The 24,569-nt window shown below is 37.3% G+C and overlaps 1 protein-coding gene across 1 annotated transcript; it reads right to left on the bottom strand.

Annotated features, from left to right (window-relative positions):
- Position 1: 1 nt before the first annotated feature.
- Positions 2-21,283, bottom strand: ptpn22 (protein tyrosine phosphatase non-receptor type 22). The gene is made up of 26 exons (XM_042005020.1): positions 20,951-21,283; positions 15,542-15,650; positions 15,239-15,315; positions 15,049-15,144; positions 14,870-14,908; positions 14,627-14,698; positions 14,371-14,430; positions 13,982-14,124; positions 11,397-11,463; positions 11,223-11,300; positions 10,963-11,049; positions 7,981-8,533; positions 7,815-7,901; positions 7,566-7,643; positions 7,417-7,488; positions 7,204-7,328; positions 3,207-3,234; positions 2,999-3,094; positions 2,723-2,785; positions 2,486-2,619; positions 2,275-2,302; positions 1,765-1,827; positions 1,444-1,544; positions 1,330-1,357; positions 753-836; positions 2-670 (listed from the first exon to the last, which is right to left on the bottom strand). Exons 1-26 carry the CDS (start codon positions 21,050-21,052, stop codon positions 609-611), a joined length of 2,532 nt encoding a protein of 843 aa, XP_041860954.1. The 5' UTR covers positions 21,053-21,283; the 3' UTR covers positions 2-608.
- Between the last annotated feature and the right edge of the window lie 3,286 nt (positions 21,284-24,569).

The raw sequence follows: 24,569 nt of genomic DNA on the forward strand, positions 1-24,569 counted from the left end.
GTTCCATATTATTTAATAAATAATTGTGTGCATATGCATTTTATATAAATCACTATCCAGCTTTTAAAAAAGATGCTTAAACTGCAGATGAATGTGTGAAATGTGGTTTTAAAAAAAGAAAAACAAATGCACATCACATGACATCTTGTAAAATATGTCAAGATTAAATGTTATATCTGTTTTGTCTTTTCATGCGGTGAGCATTAAAGTGAACTTATCTAAATATCCTCACACTAACAGCATTACCTAGAGCTGTAAAACAAGAAGTGAAAGCTTCACTGCAGGACTTCTCACTTCGACAAGCAGTTTCTTCTCTTTGCCGTGTTCAAAAGGTCTGAGTTGTTGCCTTTTTATGAAATACTGTTCGGTTACCGAAACCTGCCTTTTTTTTATAAAGTGTACAAAGAATGGGAGCTTCCTGTGGATTTCCTGCTGGGGAAGCTACTGTGCTGACTCTCCTTTGTCACAGAACCAAGTGAAGATCAAAGACAGCTGACTTTTGTTATTCTGCTGTCTCAGATCTTTGTAATAAACCAGCTTCTGTCCACGTCAATGTGCAATGCAGCGAATATAGCTAGAGGAGCCGCTCCATTCCTGGTGTAACGGTCTCACACCCAAGTCTCTGGGTAAGACCTCGGTCCTTTTGGCTTTCCAAAACGATGCCCAAAACCTGTAGAGAAGACCAAGGTGGAGATTTAAATTCTGCAGGTAATATAGTATCATATGATAATGTCATATTTATGAAGACTTACCAAATTTGAACCCTGTGCAAGAAGCATTAAGTGACTGAGGAGGTCCTCCTGGTTGAGATGGAGGTGGTGGAGGGGTAGTTTTAGCTGAAAAAGAAGTTGTCAAACAAATTAGTCCAACTTTTCCAAACACATACTGCCCACCAAAAGAAAAAAAGTTACACAGTCTTAATATTTTTTGGACCATCTTTAGCTTTAATCATGGCAGCATTCACTGTGGCATCGTTTCAAGAAGCTTCTGCAGTGTCACAAGATTTATTTCCATTAATTGGCATTAATTTTTCACCAAGATCTGGACTCTGTGGTGGCCAATCGATGCATGAAAATGATGTCTGCTACTTGAACTACTCTTTTACAATCTGAGCCTGATTCTCCCCCCTTATAAATAAAAGTTATTTTAAGGGTTTCTAAGGCTAAGCTGCAGAAACATATTAAATCATCTATCCAGTAATGATTCAGTGGGAGGTCCTTACCTATTGTCTTGGTTAAATCCGGTTGGTGACTTTATTTTTTGGACAGATAGTTTATTATTATATTTATTTAAAGAAAAAAACAAATGCATTAAAGTAGGATTACTTACGTTTTTGTTTTTTAAAGAATTTCAGACTCTGGAGAGAAGAAGAACAAATTCGACATGTTTTACTTTCGGATCGTTAGTGACTCCTGATTCAGGCATGTGTTGCTCATGTGTTACCTTTGTTCTAGACATGACCTTCTCGGTTTTGTCCGATTTGTTTCGTGATTTGTCAGTGTTCAGAGAGGGACCATGGTTCACACTGCTGCTTTCCACTTGTCCTGAAAACCACAGTAACAGTACATTATTTTCTGTTTCAGTTTTCAGCTGACGGTAACTCATTTTGAACTCTCATGACACACAGGTAGGAAAGAAAACTAAGTCTCAGATGTGCAAAGCTTATGGCTTCTAGTCAGGACCATATGTGGATTTAACAACTATATGTCTACTTTTAGTAGTAAGTGCGAGAGACCACGTCTAACCTGCAGCAAACAAACTCACCACTTCCTCCTTCTGCTGCCACCACAGGAACTGGAACGAACGGCTGAAACACAGCAAGGGGCTCTGCAGCAGAAACATGACAACATACCCCCAACAAGATTAATTACATTGACAATCACCATCATTGCATCATATGTATGTTTCTAAACCTTTCTGCCTTCTGTTTCATTTTTCTGTTTTTATTTTAATTTCTTTCTACCAAATCTTTTAAAATCTCCTTTTGCCTGCCGCATTGACTGCAGAGTAGTAACCAGCTAGAACGCCATAATCTGGTGCTGTGCATCTCTGCCCAGTTGGATCTGATTATGTTTTTACTGTACATGGTCCCGGATGAATAAACAATTAGAAAAATAATAATAATCATCAACAGATGGAACATTTTCACAAGTCAAACATTGATCTTTTGCTTTTGAAAATCACACAACTGACCATTTCCATTCAAACTAACTGACATTCTCCATTGTGATAACAACACAGTACAAAGTTTAACCGTGAGGCAGAGCTGCTCACCTTGTTTTGAGCTTTTAGCTCGGACACTCTGTGGAAAAGAGCCAGAAAAGAAAAATTAATGTCCTAAAACATAAAAACTTTGACTTCTCATGTTAATTGTTGATAGAACTGTACTGGAAAGGTTTACAACATTTGTTTAACTGTGAACGTCTTTTAATCTTCTGCTTTCATCAGGACAATATTCTTTAAGCTCATGTTGGGTCAGCGTTACCTTGCTTCTCCTCATGACAACATCTAGGAGGCTCTTGGACTGAGAGGTGCCGTCCCACTCAGATGACATGCCTACCCTTGATGACTGATGTGCTGTTTCTGAAGGATGCGGGCACAATGAGCTCCTCTCACGAACTGGAAGGAGTAGAATCATCAGGAGCATCTCTATTAGACAACAGCTACTTATATAAAAGATGAAGAGATGTATTCTCTGTTTGGTAAGAGAGGCTGTGCTCACTTGTGGTGAAGACGAATGATTCTGGGATTTTGTCTGAAAGGGGTCGCGTCAGACTGTCCTCACCTGCACAGTCACAACGTTTTTTTCTTTTAATTTCTCATCAGGAAATCATTACTTCACACATTAATTTGTGAGCATAATAAATTCTATATGTATACCAAGATATTGTAAATTTCTAAGCTTTATTTTTTAAAGAAAACTAACATGTATGCTTTATATCACTTCCAAACAAATTCAAATTTTAACTCATTTAATGATTCATGCTTGTGAGCTTACTTTGATGGAGCGGAGGAGCTGATGGCTCCAGAGGTGGAGAGTAGTAGTCGTGGTTTGAGGTTATATTTGGTTTAAAATCAAATTGCATGACTGGCACTAGAGACATCATAAGAAAATACAGTTCAGATAAAACCATCCAATTATGTTTCTGTATAATAATTTATTTGTTGGCTCTTTGTTATTGACCAACAAATTTATCATATCTTACCTGAGAATCTAATTTCTGCTCTCGTGTGCTAAAAGGAGGAGAAGAAAGTCACTCTTTGTAAATTCAAAATAAGCATAAAAAACAGTCTAATGAGAAGAAAATCTGGGATTCTGACTTGTTTCCTCAGTCTTTAGTGTAACCTGATCACTTCCTGAAGTGGCACCTTCTTTCAGTTGTTTAAAATATCAGGACTTTATATAATATCATCTGGCCTTTTTTAAAATGAACAAAAACACATTAAACCATGTTTTTATTCATTTAACAAAATCTAAGTCAAAATGCAGAAGAAGTGCGTGAAAAACTAACCAAAGAATTACTGTTTCCATGGGAGCTACCGTGTTCGGAGCCGCCAGGAGCTGCAAATCTGATGCAGTTGATTCACTGATCATCAGCCGGTGTGAGCACCTCTATAAAAGTATAGGTTTTTGGCAGTTTGAGTCATCAAATGCACCAAATTGTTGTGTGCCAACTGCCAAAAATAAATAAATAAACAGCGGAGCTGGGAAATTTATAAGTCAAGAAAAGCATTTAATTCTTTTGATATACATATTTTTTATGTATTATAATTTCATTTTAAAGTAGTATGAAATAATATATATTTTTATATACTCTCTTATATACTACAATATTTACATTAAGGATTTAAATGAAATGGAGATATTTGGCTATAATGGAGTGGCATAAAAATGTGTGCTGTAGATTCTCTGTCATCCAGGTCACGTTATTCCTGAGAACTAGATTAAAGGCAGCTGGGCTTATCTTGGTTCTGGAAAATGTTTCACCCCTTTGCCAAAAGATTTCTTCAGTTCTAGCCCTCTTAAGCATAGATGGAATTATTACACTTGCAAGCCAGAACTCTCCACCGACTAGCCTCGAGCTGAACGAGTCTTTCAGATGTGAGGTTAAATGTTTTAAAAGAACTAAGAAAAGGAAAAAAAAAAAAAAAACTTTATACGTCATGTTTCTACACATGTGCTACAAAGTGCCTCACAAAACAGCTAATATGTAAAAATAAATAAAATAATGATTCATCTGAAACATAAAAATATAATGGAGTAATTCAATCAATAAAACCATGAAAGGCTTTCTGGTAACTTTTTAAGAGAAAATTCAAAAGAAGACTTTGCTGACCTAATGTCATCTTTAAAAGTTAATAATCTGAAAATCAATTTTATAAAACATAGGAGCCAAGGCAAAGAGGCTAAAGCACCAATGTGCTCTTTTTCTTTGTCTAGCAGCTGAGTTCTGTTCCATCTGCAGCTGATGAATAGATTTTTAGTTGAGGCATACCAAAAGGCTGTTGCAAAAGTCAGTGTGTAAGGAGATAAGAGCTTGTAAAATGGTCTGGCTTTGAAAGAAATGTTGGTATTTTTGAAATGTCTTACAGATTATGGAAACTTGCTCAAAACTCAAACCAAACACAGAGGTTCTTTGCAAAAACACCAGCAGGAGCACAATTTGTCCTAAAATGGGGACCAATTAGCCAATCCCAATTTTACTTGAATTAAATAGTAGAAATTTTGGAAAATCACTTTGAAGCGGGATTTTAGTAACCAGCCGTTAACTGTAGTTAAACAGCCTGAGTCATTTCTACCACTTGGTTTGGTATCTAATACCAAAAGTAAGTGTATGTCATCCAATTAATGTTTCAAGTTTTGACCATTTAACTATTATTATATCATAAACTGTTATGTCAACCATTTGTTATATATTCTTATTATCATTGTTCTTAGGGAGATGGGAAAAAAAATCTGGTTTTTATTCTATTGCTTTTCATTTAAGACTTTATGGCAAAAGAAACTTTTAAAAGAAAAAGGGACCAGTGTTGTTATGATCTAAGCTCAGACCTCAGTCTGGTTGTGTTTGAATGGTGTTATTTAAATAAAATAGATTAGGATAGAGCAGAACTAAAGAGAAAGGAATGCCTCTAAAGTTTAATGAAGAAAATTGAGACTAAATTTCTCAACAATGACCTAAGAGAGCGATGAGCAGAAAACAATGTGTTACTGCACTAATGGTAGTTACCACCTCAATTTTGTTTTTAATTCCTTAGCTCTTCTTTTCAAACACAAATGTAACTCAAAATAATTCATAGAGCAACAGCTTATTGGTGTATTAATTGGTCACAAAGCATTAGTATGCTAGTGTGAGCTCAAAGCCTAGGTCAGGGCTGCTCAGTTCGGTCCCATGAGGGCTGCAATCCTGCAGGTTTTTGATGTTTCCCTGCTCCAACACCTGATTCAAATTAACAAGCAATTGTGCAGAACTTTATAGGCTGTTGGATCCATTTACTTAGTTAGATGTGTTGGAGCAGGGAAACACTGAAAACCTATAGAACTGCGGTGCTCATGAGACAGAATTGAACCGTCCTGGTCTAGGTACTCCACAGCTTTCTTTTGGCATGTGCTTTGCAGCTGTTGAGTGCAGTTTTTGCCCATATTTACATTTGCATGGTAGCATTAGGTAGCACCCATTTCAAGTATCTTAAAATTTCAAGTATTTCAGTACTATATGTTTATGTTGGAACAAAAAATTGCAGAATTGCTTCAAAATAATTTGATTATACTGGCAAAATGTTTTATTCATAAATGTTTTTTAAAGATTTCTCTGGTTTTTGAAGATTTCATAAACTAAAGTTTTATTTAGAAAATACATTTGAATGTAGCTCATGCTAATTGGAGTGTAGCTAAAGAATGCTAATTGAAGCATAGCTTAACCATGCTAATTGAAACGTAACATACTAATTGGAATATAGCTAAAGGATGCTAATTGAAGCATATAGCTTAACCAATTAAAATGTAGCGCAAGCTTGCTAATTGAAACATAGCTTAACCATGCGAATTTGACTGTAGCTAAAGCATGCTAATATTTGTACGACTGTTATGCTTGTTATCCTCTTGCATTTCTTCTACTTACTCACATACTATATAATACATAAGTACTAATGAAGTGTCTTATTCTCAACATTTCATAATTAGACTTACTTAAAATACATAGATTAGAACTATACTTCATTGCAGCTGTAAGCAGACTGGTCTTTGCTTTAGGATCCAAGCATGGACAGGCTTAGAGGCCTCTAGGAGTATCTAAACATAGCATTGTGTAAGGCACACTTACAGTAGATTGTTTCCTTATAAGGTCTGTCTTAAAGGACTGTACTCTGCAACTTAGAAACGTTCCCAGCACAGGATATTAACGCACGAACATCCTATATGTAAACTTGTGTCTGATCTATGATTGGCTGATTCAGGACTGAGGAATGTTTGTTTGAAAACTATAAAAGAGAGACTTACACATCTAGTCAGGGGGTTTTCTACGATTGGCTTCAGAAACCTCACAGAGATGCATATCTGTTTACGATGTCACTTTTTGTAATAAACCATCATTTTTACATAAAGCTGATGTCCGGAGCGCTTCTTTTACCTGAAAGTATTTTTGTCACAGCATAAGCCTAAAGTAATTTACTACGAAATAGTATGATCCAGAGAAGAAGATCTTTATATGATGAAGTCATCATATCACAGAAACGGCTATGAAGACACCGAGGACACTAAAGGGGAAACCACCGTACAGCACAGAGAGAGGAGAAGTTATCAACCAGATGTTGGCTTCACAAAACTATAGAATGTAAAAAGTAAACTACAAAATGCCACAACAGACTATTTCTCCACAACACCTGCTTCCACAAAATAAACCCCACCATGGCATCCAGAGTCAGAAAGTACTCCACAACACTAAAACAGCTTTCGTTCTCTTTTTCTATTTCTTTTCTAGAAAGATCTTGTTTCTTGCTACCCAAACATACAAATTAGCACCCAGTCCTCCCCTCCTAAACATTGTGACTTAAAAAGGGTCTTTTGACCTGATGTCTTTCTCAAAGCACCTGAAGACGGCTGTTTACAGATAACTGTGCTGTAAGTTGGAAGTAACAGTATCTTGAATGTGGTCTGTCGCAGCTCACATCTGCGAAAGTGAAGAAAAGAAATTTAATTCTTACTTTACTCTTTTTGTCATTCTGTCTTGCAGTGGCTGCTGGTGTTGAGTTTCCAAACCATTCTGAAGACATGCCTATTATGTCTAGATTCACTGCTGGTGTGACCTCCAGATGCTGCTCTACAGGAGCTGAGAGGTTAAACAATGTCAGTATTCAGCTGCTAAACATCTTTTATTTATTTTAGAACTTTTTAGATTTATGATAATCTAAAATGACCTGGATCAGTAGCCAACTCAAAAGATTCTGGGGTTCTCTCTGGAAGTGGGGGGACAGGTGAGGGTGAGCTCCCTGGGAAAACAGAAATAAGCATCATAGCATAACATAAGCAGATTATATATAAAGCTGCAAGCATTTTATATTTTTACCTGCTAACTCCTCGACAGCCTCAGTTTCAGCATTGGGTGGATGGATTACTGCTAACCTTTCACATGCATCTGAGAGCTCTGCAAAACCAAATCACTACATTTTTACATTTAATCTCACATGTATGTGTGCGTGTATGTATACATACAGTACCAGTTAGATGTTTTGATGACTATGATGTATGCAGTATGATTGGAAAATGTAAAGGCATACAATTTGTCCAACATTTGTCTGCTTGTGCAGATACTAACCTGCATCCACAGCCAGTATGTAAGATTCGGGGGTTCGTTCAGGAATCGGAGGAGGCATTTCTTCATCAGTAAGAACTTTTTCAGTACCTATAAGACACACAATGTAAGTAGTCAGCCACTGTTGTCTAAGTTGTTCATTTTGGGACTCTCAAACGTTCTCATTAACCTGAGCCGGGAGAGTTGAGCTCCACAGTCTGGTCATTCAGGAGCAATGATGGTGTGGTAAAAATGGGACTCATTGTCCATTTGGAGTCATCAACTGGGTCCAGGGGTGTCTCCTCTGATGAAGGGGAGCTCATAGGAGTGTCAAAATATGGGTCCTCCACCATAAGACAAACTGCTTCTGCAGGTAGGGGGTTAGGTGACAGTGTGTCTAGACACTCCTGTATGTTGTCCTTCAGATCAGGGACCCTCTGGCTGGTATCCACTAGTTGAGGTGACATGTTGGGTTCCTCATTTTTCTGGCCGGGGATGGTGGTCAGAGCCACGGGAAGGGATTGGAGTGACGGACATTGTTGCTGGCTCCACTGCATGTCCTTGGCTCTCAATGAAATTAGATTTTCAGAGGCGGAGGCCAGGGGAGTGTGGTACTGTAGAAAAACATGCCTGTCCTCATCGAGCAGGTGCTGCTGCTGCGGCATCAAATCAAGCTCCTCGCTCATGTCAGAGAGCTCACTTTCAGACATTACATTAGTGAGAGCAGATGAGGCCACAGTCACCTGGCCAATTTAGAAAGAGAATCACATATAAAAAAGGTTTGACAGGAAAGTAAAGTTCTTTTAGTGTCATAGGAAATGAGTACGTTACCACAGGATATGTAAACCTTTTGTTAATTAGTGTGTGGTTTCATGTAAAGCAATGGTGTTACACGTCTTTTAAAGTTGTCATCAGCCTTTCTGCTGCTGATTTTCCACTGATCTAGTCACTGAGCTCTATATAAATCTGACTAAAGCCACAAGAAAGCCTGCCCAAGCTGCTGTGCACGCTTGGTTTATAGTTTTGATTTATGTTTTTCGGTTGGTGCTGATGGAACACTTTGAGAAGCATGCAAAAGCAGATAACATTTATCTTCTGCGAGTCATGCACCTCAGCTTGCTTGTGGGAGCTATGGCTTGTTTAGACATTAATAGAAAAGGCCAAACAAGTTTAAAATGTTTATATATTGTTCTAGAAGTTGCATTATGGCCTGAAAACTGAAAGAAAACTTGATGCTCACAGAGCAGAACAAGTGTGTTCAGGGTGTTGGTCAGGATGTTCACAACAACTGAGGACTGCGTAATTAAAGCAACAAATTTCAAAAGCTCTTTCAGGGGATTTAACAGACTGATGCACTGGTATGCTTCCTGTTTCTGCTGTATTTCTGGTTTGGTCTTTAGTTCACTGTTACAGTAATTATTTTTTCTGTGTCAGTGGTGTTTAGTGTATAGAGTTCTTCCCTCATTTGTGCTGCCTGCTTCCTCCTTGCCTTCCTCTATGATTGTCTTTTTTGTTCTAAGTTTTTCCACCTTCCCTTTATTCTATATTATATTTGTTTTTCATTTTCAGATAATGAACTTTAATAGCTTTAATAGAGAATCGGGAAGATCTTTTGCCCAGTAGCCTTTTAATAAAAGTTGTCCCCCTCCCCCAAACACCAGCAAATGCTGAAGCTGAACATAAGATGAAAGGACAATTATTTTTACAACAGAATAGTGGCCCTAAATAAACCTAAAATACAAAACAGGTAACGCAGTAACTGCAGGTTTTGTCTGGCATTTACAGGTCCTAGGTTAAAACATCATAAAAATCTATTAAATGGTGAGAAAAGAACAATGTATGCAAGATCAAAATGAGCAAAATCACCCAAACATCAGTGGCAGGACTCTTCTAAAGAGCTTGTAAAAAGCATTTAAGTTGTGATACTTGTATGTTAATGTCAGCAGGAAACCCACATCTTTTCTTTTTTTCGCCTTTCTGACTGTTATTTTTTTTTTTTAGAAACTTCCTAATGTTTGTTTTAACAAACCACAAAGTGAAAGGATAAAGCTTTAAAGCTGTAGTTATGTGCAACACCTCCATCTAGTTATTTATTTTTAATTTCGGGATGTGACACTTGAGACTAATGTATGGCAACAGTTGATTTTTTTAATTATTATTTCTTAGTTAGTAATATGATATAATAACACTTAACTAAAACACCTCTGCCAAATCTTGGTTAGGTTTAGGCATTAACTTTCTTTTGTTAGGTTTAGAAAACAACTATGGATAAGGCTGTACTTCTACTCTGCGGTGTGACTCTATTTTTATTCTTCACATGCAGTTGCTCTCGTGGCCACTAGAGGTTGCTTGAACATTGCTTGGGATATTTTGGCCTGCAAATGACTCAAGGGGTCATTTTCACAGAACTGTCTGATCTGAGCAGCAGCCATGATAAGAGCTGGTTGAATTATCCTAAATGAAAAGAGGCTCGTTTATCAGGGTAGGAAACACTGGATTGTCCTTTATGAAAGGAAAGGAACTTATTCTTTCCAGCTTCAACAGTCAAAGTGATGCCCAGTTATTTCCATACCATTTGTTCTAGTTTAGATCGATGGAAGTAAATAATGCAGCTATTCACCGAGCTTTTAAACCCTGCTTCTTTAGTATTTATTGTTCTTTTGGTGCTTCACCTTTGTTATAAAATGAGTTTAAAAATTAGATTAATCATAAAAATACTCTTTAAATCTTTAAAAAAAAAATCTGAAATAATTTTTTAAATAAAATTATGTTTTATATTGCAGGATTTAATTATTAGCATTAGACAAATTATTATTAATATTAGCCAGCCCCTACAGTCATCCCCATGTTATATCCCCCAGCAGCTATTTCACTTTGAAACAAGGCTTGACTTTTAATTATTTCTAACCTTCAGCTAACCAGTATGCTAACAACATGTAGCATAATTTGCAAGATCTATGTTTTGTCAGGGTTTTACTAGACTACTAGGACTACACTGGACTACACACTACTCCATCCATCTACACTTAAAAAATGTCAATATTCGGGGACTAAGTGAGTCTGACACCTCCGCAAAGGTGTAGTTAATATGTAGGTAAAAACACCTATTTCTGCACCATATGTTTGCATCCCAGCAAATGCATTTTATCATTTTCTAACTATTGTTGCTCACCTCATTTTGGTTGGTTTGGGGATTCATGGACTCCAAATATCTCTGAAACAGTAACTTGATGGTTCTGTAGACGAGCACATATTGTTCCTGAGGTTCAACAACAAAAACCTGTTCTGTTAGGTGAAATGGCCCTGAGGCATGATGCACAAATCATAAATTGACAAAAGACATTTGATGCTGCAGAAAGATTAAACTGACAAAGACATTAATAGCTTGAAATGTGGTTTTGCTTGTTGGAAGATTGACCTTTGTGCAAGTACCTTGGTTTGCACCACAGATGGTCTCTGAGTCCTCATGTCTTGAACTAAATTGTAGATACTGAAATCTGAAGTAATCATCTGTGGACAATCACACAAATAGCAAAGCACAAAATATTATATAGTTAAATCAGGTCAAAGAATATTAGTATCAAGGGTTCAGAGAAAATATCTTACCTGGTTCCTCAGAAGGTTCCAGGTATAATCAATGACACATAGGACTCCTGTTCTCCCGCAGCCAGCACTGCAAGCACAGTAGCAAAACTTCACATTTTGACCACTTAAACAAGGACATTTTATTTATAAGATTTGGTGGATTTCTTGCACTTATTTTACTGTGTGCAAAATTCTCACTCATGCAGCAAGTTTAATCTGAATAGTTAGTCACATTTGCTCTAAAAAGATGGTGGGCACAACCTACAGAAATATCATTCAAAACTTGGCAGAATGACTTTTTTTTCCTTGAGGTTAAATGTCATGGGCTACTTCTAACGAAAAGAAATAATTTCCAGAGATCAAACCAACCGCATGAATGAACATGTAATAGGTAATTTACAATTAATTTCTTTGTTCCCTAAATGGATGCAGCTCAAGTTTTAATCGTCAGCACTTCCACACCCTACGCCGCCACCCTCTGCAATATTCAAGTCATAATTGTCTTTATTGTATGTAAGAACTGCCTTACAGAAAACAGCTTCAAGCTTACAGTTACAACCAGGAACGGTTACATTACTACATATTATCCAAGTAAAAAAATGTACAGATTAAGTTTATTTTTTCTGTTCAGACCAGGCTTACGCAAAAACCAGAAGGACATTTTATTTTATTTTAGCAGCTATTATAAGCAACCGAGTGCTGGTGAACAACCACACAAGTATGGTGTCCAGTGTATAGACCAGGTCATAACCACACATCGTGTACAGTGTAGTTACCATTACAGAAACTACATTTTCAGGCAGTTCAGTACACCTATAATGTATGGTCATTTCCATACTATATCTTATAATAAAAATATTTATTTTACCAATCTGTTTAGGTCACATATACATTTGCAAGGACAATTGTTTTTGTTTTACCTGGACCTACTGAGTATTGTGGCGTTACCACTAAAAACCACAATAGAAAGTGAAATTAAACTCAATTTCCGTATCACTCAGATGAAACTCTAACAGTCCCTTAACCGAGCTTCCCTTTACAACTTGTGTGTTGGGAATTCAACACATTCAATTCAACACATTCAGTTTATTGAATCATATCAAATACAAAATGATTCCATTACCTTGTCTTCCACTGTCTGAAGGAATAAAATAACTAATCAGGCACAGAACACAAAGGAGCTGTTTTCTGTTTGAACTGGTGCAAATCAACGTTCATGAGGATAACTTTAGGGCTCATAATTGATTCAACCAAGAGAAACGGTGTTGATAAATTCAGGGGAAATGCCTATGTATACACTTAAGTGTGGGTGTGGGTTAACCACCTACATGCATTTCCTGTCTTAGAACAAAAGAAAGAAAAAAAAAATGGTGCTAATGCAGGGTATATGTACACGATGCCCACAAGTCATTCTCTGCGTCAGTTTTTTGATTCCTCGGCTTGTCGTAATTTCACACATCAGAGTGGAACAGAAACATTTGTTGTGACAAACTCAGTTTCCACTGTAACCTCCAAGGTTCTCATGTACTTACTTCCTCTATATAAAACTGTTAAATACATCTTAAAATGAAATAAAAGCCAATTCACATATACAGGTAATATTGGAGAAAAGATATGAAATATTTTAATAAATCTTCCATGGCTTTGGAACAATCCTAAAATCCTTCTATCTGAATAAAATTTGTCACAATGTTGGCAAAATGCAAGTGAAATCTTTACTATCAGATTCACTAAATGTATTAAACAAGATCCTGAAATGCCTCCACCTTCTTTAGCATATAACAGGTTCATTCAGGAAAAAAAAAAAGTTATTGATTTAATAATACAAACAAAAAAGGTACAAGTCATCCATAATGACACTTTATCCTCAAATGTTTTGTTAATTTAATATCTAATAACTAGTCAGCATTAAACTTGTAGTCCTTCTTGAATTTCTTGAATATTGTGTTTCATGTTAAATAGCTAATTAACTAGGAAAATGAGAATAAACTACGAAGTGAGAATAGTATGAAGCCTTGTAGAATGCCATCGGGATTCTTGGCATGTTTACCAGCAATGACAAATAATTACAACCTGGTGCCAACTTTTTAGACCTTCTCAGAAATGACTTAAGGCAATTTCCTAATGTAATATGAACACTAGTGTAAAATAAAGTAGGAGTATAGCGAGAGTAGCACTCCCCACATTATACAGACTCTAATATGCTGTGATGTTAGAGGGTTATTGGAAGCTCATTATTATAGCTGCCTGCGTGTACCTGCTGCTTCGTCTGTGGTTTAGCTGATGAAAAAGATGTCTGAAACAAGGCCCTATATTTTTTTTCTAACCAGAGTAAAGCTACAAAGCTACAAAATGAAAGTTACCCCATAGTTTTATGATCACTCATGGCACTATATACATATGTATGTATGTATGTATGTATGTATGTATGTATGTATGTATGTGTGTGTGTGTGTATGTGTGTGTGTGTGTGTGTGTGTGTGTGTGTGTGTGTGTATGTATGTACGTAGTCTCATACATATGTACGTATGTGTAAGACTTAAATATGCAGCTGAGAAATAAAAAGGAATTAGTTGTTCATAGGACAACTCAGAGCAGTTGCTGACCTGCAGTGGATGCAGATGGGGATGTCGTCATGGTCCTGATAGCAGCGCATCTCATGCAGCAAGTCCAGAATGGGAGGGATGGCGTTTGGTACGCCGTGATCTGGCCAGTTCACATAGTGCAGCTGTTTCAAAGTGCGGCTGCACTGAAAAGTTTTCGTTTGAAAAGAAAAAAAAAACCATTTTAAAGCAAGATTACTTGGCGGTTCATGACAACCACGTCATACCTGACTGTGGCTGTAGATTTACATAAATCAACAGTCTAGTCCTAAAATATCAGCTGTAAAACTTCAGTTACTGCCTTCAGTCTCAGTAGCTGAACAAAGCACCAGCTGCTTATCTCTCGTCTCAGGAGAGTTGCACTGACAATTATTCACACAGTCAGTGCTTACGTTGCGATAAGTCACCCTTAACGTCCTTGTCAGATAATCTTCTTTTTCTTCTTCAGAATCCTGTTAGGAAAAAAAAAGTAGAAAATTAAGCTGCTTTATTCTTGCTTCCTAACAAAGATGGTATCAGTTTTTTTGCTACTGCATTCACAATATTAGAACCATAACCATGCTGTAGGTGTTGGGTGTACAAAAATAAAACTATAATAACTAGGAAGCTGACAAAGTAGGAAGTGTGGCTAAGAAAAACATTACTCACACAGTGAACTTTGAAGGGCCCACAAACAAAAGCCTCCTCTTCTTTCTTTGGCCAGTAAAGTTCACACTTTTTCTAAGCAAAGAGAGAGAAAAAAGAAAGCAAGGACTTCTTTTTTTGTTTCTTTGTTTCTTTCTTTTTTTAAAAGAAAAATATTCATTGTAAATCCACAAAGAAATTCAAAGATATTCATTCACAACCTATGAAGGGCACTGAGAAAATAAAGAAATTGGAAGGTAGTGTTACCTTTCCCATCTCAAATTCTCGACAGGCCATCACTATGATCTTTAAAACGTCACAAAAAGGAAAGAAACAAAAGCAGAACACAGTCAAAAAATGATAAGATGACATAATTATTAGTGTTTGGGGTGAATTAAAGAGGACTAAAAAAAAAAGCACCTTGTTGAGCATCACAGCAGACCTACCTTAATGTTATGTTCCCAAATCATCCTCAAGAAGTCCACTACTGTGTGAGGCAGTGGACCCTGAGTGGCAATATATGCCCTGGACCCTGACACTCCCTGTACACAAATCACCACAAGATGGTCAGTTCCTCTGTATATACAATGTGAATGAATATAAAGCAGTTTTCTCCAGAAGACAATGTTAGGTTACCTTAATGAAACTGGCATTGATGTAGTCTGTGTCAGTTTTAGCTGTGGCGAGACTGAGCTTTACCCTGCTGTGGTCAACTAAAAGGAGAGGAGTCATCATACAAATGTTTTATTCCAAAATACACGTTTATCAAAATACACACATCTGTCAACAGGTCCTCCACAATGAAAACTGATATTGGCCTTGGAATGATTATTGGTTCTGCATACATGAGAGAATTATTTGCTTTCCAGAGTTCATGTATCAGCATCGAAAATGACCAGTTGTACTGATATTTTAATATATATGTAATGCAGATCTTACAGGGAACAATGTCCTTGTATCGGTTCTTCTTGATGTTTTCCTGTTTTTCTGCTGCCTTGGAGGGGTAGTTCTTGTCCGTGCGATACTTCATGGACTGACATTTCAACCTCTGAAAAACACCAAAGAAAGTTCATCCCATACACACATTTAACTGCTTTGTTTTTACAATATAAATAAATGTCAGTGGACATTCAGCTCAGTCCATCCATCCTTCCATTGTCTATACTGTTTAGTCCAATGTAGGTTTATGTGGAAGCTAGAGTTGATCCCAGCAATTAGCAGGCGATAGAAAATCAGGCTAACTGAGAAAAATCTTGTGAAAGATGGAAACTGAGAAAGTAGTCACCTGCTTAACGGTCAGGTACCTCAAGTTTTTTTTTTTTTTTTTAAAGTTTGACACCTGAGCTAAAGCTCTCTCTTTACATGAGGAATTTATTAGACCAATAGCCTCTTTACACTGGTTTCCTGTCTGTTTAAGGGTCCAGCACAAAATGTATTACTTATTTTTAAAAGTCTCAAAGACATGGCAACTCCACCTGCCTGAGCTTTAACACCATCCAACTCCATCCAGAGTACTAAACTCTGAGATTTGGATCCTTTTGGATGTTTCTAGATCCAGGCTAAAGGGTGGAGGTGATTGAGCTTTTTCAGTTGTGGCTCCTAATTCATATAACGTGCTACCTCTTCACATCGGAGCAGCTCAGACCCTTGATCATTTTACCTCATTTCTTTTCACTGGCGTTTGGACCCGTTTGAGTCCTCGGTTCTTATCATGCAAGCAGTTTTCTTTTTTCTTTTTATTTTTTTATATATTATTTTTTCCATTTATTTGCAACAATTTAAATTTCTAATTGCACAATATTCTGTGGTTAAATCGCATTATGTGGAAAATTTAATGATTCAAAAGCAGTGGGTTGGAAACTTTTATATTAAAAAATACCTCTAGGCCCTGTGATAGACTGGTGACCTGTCCAGGGTGTATCCTGCCTCTCACCTGCTAAATGCTGGTTTAGGCTCCAGCTGCGACCCTTCATTAGATGAAGCGGTAAGATAACAGATGGATGGATGGATGGAAAATACCTTTATATAAGCAAAATGTCACTAAATTAAAAACTTATAAAATAAATTAGCTGTTTTTAACAGCAGTAGCTGTTCCCTTTACACAGTTGCAGTTAAAACATCTAAATTATAACTTAAATATTAAAAAACAAGTATATATGACAGAGATAAACATTTTTGTATTTATTCATTAAAAGGTAACAAGTCAGCGAGACAAAGTTGTGTGAAGCTGCCTTTCCCCTAAACAGAGGAAACAACATCTGATGGTGAATTTCTGGTATCAGGTGCTGAAACAAGCAAGCAGGATATTCAGCTAATCTTCAAGATTTTCTTATGATGTTTAAGCAGCAGGAGAAAACGTGACAATCAGTAACAAGGCGACACGTTTAGTACGAAAGTAATTAAACGACTTTTTCAACTTAAAACCTCAAAACAATAAAGAGACGTCTGAGTGTTTAAAAAAACAAACCAAAAATAAAGCCTAATAAAGTTTTTGTAGTAATTCTGTGAGGTGAGGTGAAGCCAGGGAGGGACTACAGTCAGACAGGTGGGCAGAGTTTGGAAAAACAATAAAAAAAATAAAAGAAAATAAAAAAAGAAAATGGTGCATTAACTCATTCTAAAATAGTTTCCGTTTAATTATTAATGCATGAATGTGTCAGCAAGCCCAGCCCTGGATATTTTTGCTGTTTTATCTTGTATTTACTCTTTTCTTTGAGATTTAGTGTTTTATACTTTTTCAGTTTGTACACTTTGGTCAACTGTTTGGTCAACTATAGAAATATTCTTGAATTCACTTAAGTTAACTTAAATCTGTAAGTTGAGGAAGTTAAGGCCTTTCTTGCATTGCAAGAGTTCTTAGGGCATTAAATGTCAACGCAGTTTAGCTGGATGTTTAAATAATTCTTTCTGTTAATAAGCTCATCTTCACGCTGTATGAGTGCTTGAAACCGGGCGTATAAACTGTCAATAACCACACACACACACACACACACACACACACACTGGGGCTAAAGACACCACGATCTCCGCCTCCTTCTCAGTGGTTTTCTACTGACAGGGCAACTGAGACTACAAGAGCCCAGCAGACTGTTGACATGTGGTCTGAAAGTCACACACACCAATATCTGAGTGGAAAGTTCTGGCAGCATAAACCTGAGGTGGCTGAAAGAACAGTCGATTAATACGATTAACTGTCATTACCATTAAAATTCATAATTAAAACTCAACCTCTAATTAGCCAAAGTGTATCCAGTGTCAAAAATATACTAAATGTGTTAATTCCAAAGAAATCTTAAGTGCTAGACTAAAGAGTTTCCATACAATTGATTATTATAGTTTGGAATCTGTAACTCAGGACATTGTTGTAGTTTTGTTATAAATTTGAACATTTAACATGCTAACCGAGGCCTGTAGAGTGGGAGATGGAGGTGTTTTGAAATTTCTCTGAGCATTGCATAGTCTGACTTTGGCATGAACTTTCTGAGACGTTCATTCCTGGGAAGATAAGAAAATGTCTCGAATGTTTTCCAGTGTGAATAATCATTCTCACTGTAGAAGGATGGACTTCAGATTCTTTAGAAATGATCTTATAACCTGTTCCACATTGATGGGTCACAAAAGTTGCTGTTCTAGGATTATTGCTGAAGTCTTTCTTCTTAGGTATTGTGTTAACAGGCATCTAAAAGCTGCCATTAAAAAAAAAAAAAAAAAAAAAAAAGATATCCCACTCAGTGTCCTCTCACATGGATCTAAAATAACCTGGATCACTCTCCTAATCCAGTGGTGGCTCATTCTAAATTAGTCAAGAGACACATTCACAAACCATGTCACCATCATATACTTCTTCATGGCACAACCCAGAGATGCATATAAGGAAAAAAAAAAACAAAACAAAACAAAAAAAAAACAAAACAAAAAAAAAACTTGTGTAATAGAGGCAATGGCATGTAGAGGGAAGACCTGCAACCTGCACTCATATCTCTCTCTATATGCTTTAGAGAGTAAAGAAAAATGTTAGAAATATTTACATAAACCAGTTCAGGATATTTTGGAACCACCTTACAGCACATAAGACAGTTTTGTCCTATAAACTCTTGATGGACATTCTGGCCAGTAACTTGTGCAGGGGCAGAAACAGGAACGTTTCTGCATGTATTCTGGAAATGTAAACTAGTACAACCATTTTGGAGGAAAGCAGTACAACATGAAGGAAAATGGCTGGTATTATGTGGGGGGATCTTCTGGCACATCCCAGTTCGATTTGATTACAGTTTAACTGGTCGAGATGCGATTATAAAACGATTCTTGAGAACTCTTTTTTTCCTTTGTGGCTACTTTACTACTACTTTCTAAGTAGAAACATGTAATGTGGTTTATTATATTTGTGACAAACAAAGAAGAAAAGTGGCTCATCTGTTGGTTAACGCAGGACTATTTCTGTTTCTACCACATAAAAGCACAACATGGAGCTGCACCTAGCGGTCCTGGGTTCACTATATATCCATCAGAATTTTTATCAAGTTCTTCCACTGTCAACCACAAGACGTTTCTCCCATCCAGAGTCTCCTATCTGCCAATGCACGCATTTAACCCTTTGCGTTGTAGTCCACTTCCTGCATCTAGTTTAATTGAAGCAAACCGAGAGCTAACTTTGTAGGTGGGCCAGAGTTCACTTCTCTGATCTGCATCAGTTTGTTTGCACATTCACGCCTCTCCAAATAAACTGGACTTTCCAAGCAAACAGAGCCACCCATAGAAGGCAAAGTACTTCCATGTGCTAGCTGTGAACAGCTTTTAACAATTAAAAAAATCAGTTTTTAATATTTGGACATCGATCCAGAATTGCCCACGTCACCATTACAATGCATCTGAAAACAACGTTCCCCTCAACCCTGGTATTATGATCCCCAAATCACCAAGATGTGCCTTCTGGAGGGGCTACCAAATCTATCAAAAATGACATTACATTAATAAATGCTACAATTTTCACTGTCACCAGAGTAATCCTCAAATTCTGGACAGTCTGTCAGCCAAGACACTTCACCCTCCTTGCCTCCGGTGGATGAAAGTGGATGAATGTTTGGTGGTGTTCGGAGAGGCTGTATACATATAGCTACCTTCACCAAGTATGAATAAGGAGTGGATGAATAATGGATAGAAAGCACTTTGGATGCCTTGGAAAGCGTTATATAACTCTAATCCATTAAACCAACCATTAAAAAAATGGTTGGATTCTATGTTAGAAATAATGCCATGTGAACAAATGTGGGCCAGAATTAAAGATGAGGATGAAAGTTTTTAGGGGGTCTTGGATATTTTCCCTGTAGATACGTGTGGCCTGATGGGTGTGTTAATATTGCTGACATACTGCTGTGGTTGCTAATTTCACTCACTTTATTTTTAATTTGTAATTATGACTCAAAATGTAAACTTTTAATTGAACAGCGAACATGTTACAACGTTCTGCTTTTTTTTTTTAAAGGTTAAAATAAGTTAAATGTAAAAGGAAAATGTCCTCATATTTGTTGATGATAAGTTATGTGCTCACCAGACCTGCAGCAGCTGGTTGTTTCTCATTCTCTTAATTCCTATGAAGCAGTATGTAGTTTTTCACACAGTGCTTGAGCATTTTTTTCTTATTTATTCTTCACTGAATGTGATTTTATCCTCTGATGAAGAAAGAAAATTGACACTTTACAAAAGTATTTCCCAAAGTTGACTGACACACAAACTCGTGGGACATCCATGCTTACAGGACACTGGTCCCTTTGTTCTGAGGCTGTTCTGGCTGTTTCAGTTTGTAAAAAGGTCTTGCAGACCTTCTTTTACACCACAAAGTGCTTTTTGTCCTCCAAAGGAAGTGATGCAACAGACCCTTCCTGTAGAGTGTTTGGAGTTGGATCAATGTGACATGTGAAGCACACAGTGCTGTCCTAGGGTCTTGTATGTCACTTGTCACCATGGCAGCTAACCACAGATGACGTCATCAACACTTTGGAGGGAGATTTTCCAGTTCATATCGGTACATGTGCTTGTCACAAGCACAAGTCATTGTTTGTAGTCAATTTGCCTACAAGTCTTCCTCATTGATGTGCCTTCAGTGACAAGCATCAGTACAAAGAGGAAGCATAAAAATGGCGCTGGAAGCATTATTACAATAGCTTTGTACTTACCAGCTTGATGCCTTTTGTTAAAAAGTGGAAATGGGGAAGAATGTAAACTCATTTACGTTTTGCTTGCTGTCAGTTCATTCAGCAAAACACAGCATTAAATCATCTATACGTAGACTGCATCCTCAGTATTAGTAAAAACAGTACTTTAGCAAATGGAACATTACTGTTGACTCACCACAAACTCCCCAGGTATAGATTCTGATGTCTCCTCATCCACGATCTCCTGTTTCTCCAGCTGGGTCAGGATGCTCCTCAGAATCCAGGCCTGCTGCTCCATGGTTGGCTGTACGCTGCCTGGGATGGGACACTTCTCAAAGGCATGTCCGGTCACAAAGATCTCTGACCATGAATCATGGAGTAGGGTTGCCACCGCTTGTGTTGAGCTGTTGAGTGCTGTGACACTTATGTGTCAGCGTACTTCTCTATTGCAAATCTACAATCAAGGAACTGCTGTGACGGAACATATGAACTGTCTTAGAGGAAGCAAAAGTAAGCAAACAGGTTCTGTGGTCACATTAAAAATATTACTGCGCCCCCTGTGTGTCTGTCTCTCTGGGTCCTAAAGTCATCCGCCTGTTTGATTGCATCTAAAATTTGCAAAGAGAATCCATACACATGAACTGGCTCAAGCAGCTGAGTCTGCTGAAAGCCAGAGTGCAGTGCAAGCGGCTTAACCTGTTGAACAACATTCAGAACACACCAGAGGAGTGGATGAGGAATAGATGCAGGGAGACTAAGAATCCTCAAAATCCCTACAGCCAATCTGACTCAACTCTCCTTTTATAAGTGCTTTAATGTGCAGCAGCTCTGGTTTTCATTTCTTTTACATCTCAGATTTTACTTCCTGTAATATGTTTAGTGAGCAAACTCTAGTTTTACCCAGAAGGCTTTAAAGAACACAGGGAGGAACTTTATCTCAAGAAACCACAAGAAAGCTACCAACGCCTGGACTTCCTGTCAGCAAGCTTTATGTTAACAACTTAATCTGGACTAAATATGCACAACTTACCAAGCTGACATTCAGGCAATGTATGAAGAAGAAACTTATTCTGCCACATATCTGTCAGAGGTGTCATAGTAAAGACAATCTGACAAGGCTGTGCAGAGTTCAACTGGTGTTATTCACTATATCAGTAGCACAGTGACATCTAGTGGTTTGTGGTAAACTAACAGCCTGATGGACGATACTGCGGTGGTCGAATTTATGGACAAAGCAGAACCATGATTCTGTTTGTAATATTGAAGAGAAAACAATCCTAAATCCTAAAAACGGAGGAAAACATTTTGTGTTGTCATATTAAAAAGTTAGTTTCCATTTTGGTGTGAAATGTATAGAAAGATTAAATGCAACAATTTACATATAAGATATTTCAAAATGTTTATTCACAATGCAGCACAGAGACCATGAAATAATTAAAAACACAATATCATATACTTTTTTTTCATGAAATTAAATTATTTAATTATTGTTTTAATTGATGTATTTCTTTCAGATTTTGATCAAATTGACACGTTTAATCATTCAATGCTGTATTTATGTATTTAACGGTGGCACTTTTGTATTTTTTTCTATATTTGATGGCACATTAAAACAGTTATTGACAAATTTATTAATTTGATTATTTTTCATTTTAACTAATTAATGCAACATTTAACTAATTATTTAATGCAGTAATTATGTATTTTAGTGGCACATTCCTCCCCCCCGTGTAATGGTGCAGGGCTACTCAGTTCGGTCCCACGAAGGCTGCAGTCCTGCAGGTTTTCAGTGCTTCCTTGCTCCTGCACACCTGACCCAACAACCCGATGGATCCAACAACCTATGTAGTTCTGCACTATGACTGATCATTTTGAGTAGCCCCTGCAATAGAAAACTTATTAACCCCTAAAAACCTGAATTTTTGTACAATGTTTTAAAACTAAAAACAGACAAAAAATTAGGAAAAAAAAAAGCCCAGAACAAAATAAAGTACAAATTAGAATTAAATAAATTAATAACATTAAAAGAGGTGGTAACGTGGTGAACTTGGGTCAGGAGAACCTGGGTTCGAGTCCCCAGAGTGCCAACAGACAGACCACTTGGGCCCCTGAACAAGGCCCTGAACTCCTCACAACTGCTCCCTGGGGGCTGTAACATGGCAGTCCACTGCTCTCTAGTATATTTAGAGATCAAATTTTGAGGTAATATGGAGAACTGAATTTCCCAATTGGGTTTAATAAAGTAAAAAATTATCATTATTATTAAAGATTAGTGATTAATAAATTATATAGAAATACATAAAAGTGAATTAAAGAAAATAAATAAAATGTAATAACAAGATATAAATAACCAAATGCCAGAAGTGCTTTGATGTTACTTTGCAGCGCAATTGTTTTTTAAAAGAGAATTTTACATTTCCATTAACTATTGGCTTATTTTGAATGTGATGTAAAAATTAAACGAGTTCCTATCTTGCCCCAAAACATTTACTGTATACACTGAAGGGCCACTTTATTAAGAACACTTGTTAAATTACTTGTTCAAACTTAATTGTCAATTTGCTGTACATAACAGGAATGCAGGCAAAATTATAGGGCGTTTCTCCAAGGTCAACACGAGTGTCAGTTAAAAAGATTTTTAAAGTAATATTATAGACACACACACACACACACACACACACACACACACACACACACACACACACACACACACACACACACACACACACACACACACACACAAGCACCCCACCCTGTTCCCTGCATACAAACACACATGCATCATCAAGATGTACTTCTGTAAAATAGACTGTAGGAACGTCCATGAGCAGCATCCAGTGATAAAAGTGGATATGCCAGTTAAAGTGATGCATGGTTAAAAATGACTGTAAGAATAATAATCTAAAACCAAAACACTGCCAAAGACTGAGCCTTCAGATAAGTACAATACTAATACACCCAAAAACGGTTCAGAATGAGGAAGGAAGGAAGCTGGTGATCAGCTGATTCATGCTGTGGAAACGTTTGCTTGATGGCAACAGTTCAAAATAGTGGAGAGGATGTGAGGGGTCCTTTAAGATGAGTGCTCTGCTCCTAATGGAAGAGGTATTGAACAGAGGGGTAGGGAGTGATCCTCACAACTCCTCTAACTATCCTTTGCAAGGCCTTTTTGTCTGATACACTGCAGCTGAAAAACCACGTACATCAGAATGTTCTCAACCACGCCTCTGTAGAAAGTCCTGAGGGGGAGAGGCTTATTTCAGCTTCTTAAGGAGATGCAGTTAATACAAATAATTGTGGGGGCTATCTTCTTGGCCCACTTTGGGCCCCTTAGTACAATGTGGCCTGGTTTAACCAGCACAGCCTACCTGAGTATTGTTGCTGACCATGTCCATCCCTTTATGACCACAGTGTAGCATCTTCTAATGCTACTTCCAGCAGGATAATGCACCATGTCACAAAGCTCAGATCATCTCCACCTGCTTTCTAGAACATGACAAGTGTTTAAATCTTAAAAACAAATGTTATTTGCATGTTATGCAGAAAGAATTCATCCAACAGTCTCCAATAACTCTTATTCAGGAGACATTTTTAGCAACTAGCCACTAGTTCCTGCATGCAGGGCCACAAAATTAGAAAATACACAATATCCGTTGTGACCATCTTAAAAATGGAAGTTGCATCACAAAAAACAAATGATCCATCCCCCCCCCCCCTTTTTTTTTAACCAATTTCTGAGCACTTTTATGTTTGACATGTCTCGCAACAAAATGTATTTGTTTGGGAGGACAAGTTGACCCTTTTGAGCCTCCATA

Source organism: Melanotaenia boesemani, chromosome 13 (genome assembly GCF_017639745.1).
Source record: "Melanotaenia boesemani isolate fMelBoe1 chromosome 13, fMelBoe1.pri, whole genome shotgun sequence".
NCBI classification, from domain to species: Eukaryota; Metazoa; Chordata; class Actinopteri; order Atheriniformes; family Melanotaeniidae; genus Melanotaenia; species Melanotaenia boesemani.

Coding starts and splice junctions, on each gene's coding strand:
- ptpn22 (XM_042005020.1), bottom strand. CDS start 21,052: ATGGAGCAGCAGGCCTGGATTCTGAGGAGCATCCTGACCCAGCTGGAG. Junction 3,235..7,203: donor AGAATGACAAAAAGAGTAAA/GTAAGAATTAAA, acceptor TCCTCCTTTTAG/CACACGAGAGCAGAAATTAG. Junction 2,786..2,998: donor AGCTCCTCCGCTCCATCAAA/GTAAGCTCACAA, acceptor GTGACTGTGCAG/GTGAGGACAGTCTGACGCGA.